This window comes from Oreochromis niloticus, linkage group LG23 (genome assembly GCF_001858045.2).
Source record: "Oreochromis niloticus isolate F11D_XX linkage group LG23, O_niloticus_UMD_NMBU, whole genome shotgun sequence".
In the NCBI taxonomy this organism is placed as follows: domain Eukaryota; kingdom Metazoa; phylum Chordata; class Actinopteri; order Cichliformes; family Cichlidae; genus Oreochromis; species Oreochromis niloticus.
The window spans coordinates 455,190-460,526 of NC_031986.2; the positions used below are offsets into that span (position 1 = coordinate 455,190).

At 38.1% G+C, this 5,337-nt stretch overlaps 1 protein-coding gene across 1 annotated transcript; it reads left to right on the forward strand.

Annotated features, from left to right (window-relative positions):
* Positions 1 to 1,643: 1,643 nt before the first annotated feature.
* LOC100705290 (glucagon-1) lies at positions 1,644 to 4,651 on the forward strand. The gene is made up of 6 exons (XM_025903203.1): positions 1,644 to 1,656; positions 1,805 to 1,909; positions 2,728 to 2,883; positions 3,446 to 3,562; positions 4,035 to 4,178; positions 4,280 to 4,651. Exons 2-6 carry the CDS (start codon positions 1,812 to 1,814, stop codon positions 4,299 to 4,301), a joined length of 537 nt encoding a protein of 178 aa, XP_025758988.1. The 5' UTR covers positions 1,644 to 1,656; positions 1,805 to 1,811; the 3' UTR covers positions 4,302 to 4,651.
* The last annotated feature ends 686 nt before the right edge of the window (positions 4,652 to 5,337 follow it).

Genomic DNA, 5,337 nt, shown 5'->3' on the forward strand with positions numbered 1-5,337 from the left:
TAGCTTCTTTCTTCACTTTCAATTTTAAGGGATATTTAAAGTATGGTGTCATTAGTGGGTTGGGTGTAGCTCAGGTGAAAAAGCAGGTCATCTACTAATCAGTTGGTTGTTGTTTTGATCCCTGCTTCAACTTCCATGTAAAGTATTTGTGCCAGTGTTCAACTGTCTGGTGCTAGACGTGCACCATGTGACAACCAGTCAGTTCTAATGCAAAAACAAGAGGCATAACTCAAGCCTATGAGTAGACGGCATGAAACAGATATTCTTAGTCATCTAGTTAAACTGATTTTTGCAAGATAACAATGTCACGTTAGCGCTTTAAGGATATATTAAATATCAACCTCAAACTGGAGCAAAGAATTTCTCCAACAAAAGGCCAAAGAAAAAAACCCAACCCTAAATATACCCTTTATTGCTACTGTACCTAGTAGAATCTAGGGCTGATTTTAAAAAATCTGTCATTTAATAATACAAGACATTATGGCTCCATGGTGTTGTGGTCAACACATTTGCATTTCATGTTGAAGATCCCTGGCTTGAGACTGAAATGAGACATATGTTCAGCCTCGGGGGGGTCCCAAACTAGTGTACCTGTGTTAGTGGGAGTTTTTCGTCAAAGACATCTGATTTAAATATATGTCATATCAAACAGTTGGATACATGTAGTATCGTAACTCTTGGGGGGAAAAGTCTCAGTGATGAAATAGTAATACGATACCTGAAGTTTTCTTGTCCCTTTGTAAAAATCTGTGACACTATATGAAGACAGTCTTGTTGATTTTCTCCCTCATTATAAAGACCCAGTTGATACTGAGTAGTCTCGTCCATTCAATGCCTCTTTGGGATTCCTTGACCCCTCCTGATCCAGCCGTGGATCCACAGCACAAGGAAAATCTAAATATGGGCAAGAGGGCTGTCAATAAGCTTATGTTTAAATCCAGCACCTGAATAATATTTCTGGATGTCAGTGCTCTAAAAAAATTAGTTATTTCATGATCAATATTCAATGTCACAAAAAAGTCAGCAAAATGTAGTGTCAAAGTGAAAAGTTCCAGCCCTGATCCTGTACTGATAAACCTTAATTTCCAGCAAATTAAATATCTGGTCTATGTGTGGCAGTCATGTAGCATCACCCACCTGTATGCATGTATTTATTATTGAATAGTCAGCTTGGTTAAACAGAGATAACTGCAACTGATGCAAAAAAGGGGGGAGAGAGAGATTTCCGATCTTTTGATTCTGAACGGAAGAATCCACAACCTCCTTCCAGTTATGACGCCACAAATATTGCTTCCGATCACGATGACACAGTAGCACATTAAAGCATCTCCCCAACTTTCTGTTTGACAGGATGAGCTGCGGTTGTTTGACCTTAACACTGAAGGACCAGCTGGCATCACGCTTGACTGGCACCTTTCCTTCATGAGCAAACGGTCAGCTCATCTATTCAGTCAACAGGCCCCGTGTGTAATGGGTGTGTCTAATAGGTTTAGAGTAATAGGTGGAACTGTTACTCTAAGAGTGGGAAAAAGACCCACCTATGCAGCTCTTCTTTCAATATATAAGGCTGCAAAGTGAGAGAGGGCGGTTAGATGCAGACACCAGCAATAAGCAGTGGAACTAACAGCGGGTGTTTGGAAAGAAAGAAGAAAAGGTGAGTTGTATCTTGTTGCAGTGGAGAAGGTATTTTACCTTTAGCCATCAAGTTCTTTTTTCGTTTTTTTTTCTGGGTGGGGGAAATGTTGTTTCTGTGCTTGGTTGAATGTTTTATTTCTTTTTTTGTGTGTTGTCCCCTGTTACAGGTCACCACCATGAAAAGCATTCACTCCCTGGCTGGCATCCTCCTGGTCCTCGGCTTTGTTCAGAGCAGTTGGCAGGTTCCTCTGCGTGATGCTGATGACAGCTTAAGGTACAATGAAACGCTTCTTTAACATAAAGCTGTTTTTAGCACCCTTGTGTTACTCTTGTGACTAAATCACAAGAACAATTCCATTCAATTTTATCTATATAGCACAGATTCACAACAGCAGTTATACTGTAAGGTAAAGACCCTACAATGATTAAATACAGTAGTCGTGTATAAAAAAACAGAGAGGGAAAAGAAATGCTTAGTGCATTATGGGAAGCCCCCCAGTATCCTGAGCCTATTGAAACATAATTCAGAGCTAGGTCAAGGTCACCTGATCCAACCCTAACTATAAACTACATCAAAAAGAAAGGCTCTGCTAGGTGAAGGCTCTCTTCTAAAAACTCTAGGAACCACAAATAAGCCTGCTGTCTGAGAGTGACATGCACTGTTAGAATAAAAAGGTACTATAAGGGCTTTAAGATATAATGATGACTGATTATTCATTTATTTTGTATATGAGAAAACGTTTCTCCAAGTGAATTAAAAAACAAGAAAAAGCTTTAAAGACTATGTTGAAATGCAATTAAAAACTGTTTTTTATTGCAGTGTATTCCTACATGACCTGATACTGACACATAGAACCTATGGCTGATTAACCTTTTAGTGATACATAATGTAGGATTAAAGGGAAGGACAAAGGATACATGTACTATATATGACAATGCTAAGTTTAAGAATCAAGTGCTGCCTTTCGGTTCCCCTTTCTTTTACTTCTCTTTTTTATACCCCTAGTGTTCCTAGAGATTTATATAGATATGTAGAGTTATGATTTGCTATGGAAAACACTTCAGTGGTACCTACTTTGCTCTCCCTTGCAGTTTTGAGTCAGACAACACATTAAATGACGAGCCTGTGGAGTTGTCAAGCATGAAGAGACACTCAGAGGGAACTTTCTCAAATGACTACAGTAAATATCTGGAGGACAGGAAAGCACAGGACTTTGTTCGGTGGCTGATGAACAACAAGAGGAGTGGGTCAGTGTGAAAACACTCAATTTGTGATAAAAGATACTAGAACTGATCTTTTGAGGTAGCTAAGGAAACTAGCTGAGTAGTGTTCAATTGTACAAGTGAAACACGTAATACAAAACAGTGCTTAAAGTAGCAGCAGTAAAGGAGTGTGTGTATGCAAGAACAGCAGCCTAACATGTCATGTATTTATATACATTTTGGTTCTCAAACTAGGGGCCTGGCCCTTCCAAAGCCTCTGCAGATAAATCAGAGGGGTCATAAGAATAATAATAAAAGAGCCATTTCTCTATTTGCCTGTCTATTGGCCTCCTTAGGCCTTAAACAGCTCATTTCCAAAGCATCTGACACAGGTGCCCAGCAAGCCACACATTTTGTGAGGAATTCAGAGCTAGTCTTTAGTGAGTTGATCTTTTATATTTGTAAATGTAAAATCTTACATTTAAAAGCACTGCAGTGTAAATATAAGGTACCTCACATAAGAACACGCCTTTATAATTGACTCATATGTTCCATATTATAGTATAAAAAAGACATATATCAAGTGGTCCGTCTCTGTGTTTTTTAGTGCTGCGGAGAAGCGACATGCAGATGGCACCTTCACCAGCGATGTAAGCTCCTTCCTCAAAGACCAGGCAATCAAAGACTTTGTTGCCAATCTCAAGTCTGGACAAGTCCAAAGAGAGTAGGCCGCCCTCCTTTTCTTCGCGTGCATCTCCTCCTACAATACCCAAACCTTCTAAAATGGCCTGCTTGTGTCTGATTCCACCATGATGGGGAGAGCAAAACAGAGAACTCGAGCTAATCAGCTGATTCTTCTTGCTTCTTCAACCTTTTTCCCCCTTTCCACTGCTTTTTTTTTCTTAGTGTTTCTTGTGATTGTGCCAAAATAAATCACCTGAACTTTTCCACTGTGTTGATCATATCTTACTCACACTGTGCAATGAGACATGAACCATGCAAATAGACAATGAAGCAGTTAGGAAATGATTACACCACAACAATCTTTTCACTTATGATGAAAATAATCACATGAAAAACTGATGATTTTTCCAGTGCAGATCAAATTTTACAGCTAAATTGTCAGGTTTCTGTACTGTGGGGTTACTGACCCTTAGGGGGCAGTGTTTACATTGTGTGCCTGTGTACATACTCAGATCTGAAATGGAAAGATGGGGTGAAAGATTCAGCAAGAGGCACGTAGATGGAAGCTTCACCAGCGATGTGAACAAGGTGCTGGATTCCATGGCTGCCAAGGAATATTTACTCTGGGTCATGACCTCCAAGCCTTCAGGAGAAAGGTAACATCAAATCATCATGGCTGATTCGTATATATGCTAGAGGTTAGAGGTCGTTTTTATTGACTGAGCACTGGCGTGATTGTAATTTTCTTTCTTTTCAGTAAAAGACAGGCAGATGAATGAGAGTCTGCTCCAGGTCGCTCCCTGCATGCTGCAAACAAAGCCATACACAGGAGGAATTGAAAGCCATACTGCTTTGCATGATGTAATGTCAAAACTATATTTAAGTTTTTCTTTTTTACTTTTTTGTGAATGTAAGGCAAAGACACAAAACATATAAAATACTCTTCCGTAGAATTTACAGTACACAAAAGAAGAAATTCAATTTTACAATTTTAAATTATTTTCTATATTTTTAACATGAACACAAAAACGCTCAATCTCAGGTAGGCCTATGGAAAGCACATCTAGCTTATGATTGTCATTATATATTAATATTCTGCTCTGCAAAATAAAGTTTTCAGTCACAGTTTTTTCAGCTTCAGTCCTGTTTTATATTACAAAGATGAACTTCATAGAAATGTATAGATATGTGGTTGAAGAAGGATCTGGATTATTTATGTAAACATGCACTGGTAAATGCTGCAAAACATATGTATTTAAAGGTTAATTAAGTAAAATTATATAAAAATATTCAGACAAAAACACTTTACAAGTATTGTAATTGTTATAATACTGAACTAGAACATAAAATGACACATTTAGAGAGCTTATTTTTTCCAAGGAACAGTCCAACCTGCAAAACCATTTTTTAAAACTGAACAGAAAAACAGTCAGAACAATGAAAGGCATGAAGAAGTGGTTTAATCTGTAATAATACTTGATTTGTGTAAGCTCGTAAAAGCTGTATATTTTGTACACTTCAAAATCTTAATATGTAAAGAAAGTATAAGGATAATTGTGTCTGCGAAAACTGTTGGAATTAAAAGAAAACAGTAGCTCAAGTATCAAAATTGGTTAACACAGTGTAACGATGCAGAACATCCCCAAACCCAGCCTCATAACAGAAGACGGTGCTACTCTGGTCAATTAAAACAGGAAACAAAGGCTAAATTTCACACGGGCTCGCCAAAATTAGACAACAGAAGACTGGAAAAAACATTGACTGATGAATCTTGATTTCTGCTCTAACATTTGGATGGTAGTGTCAGAATTAGAT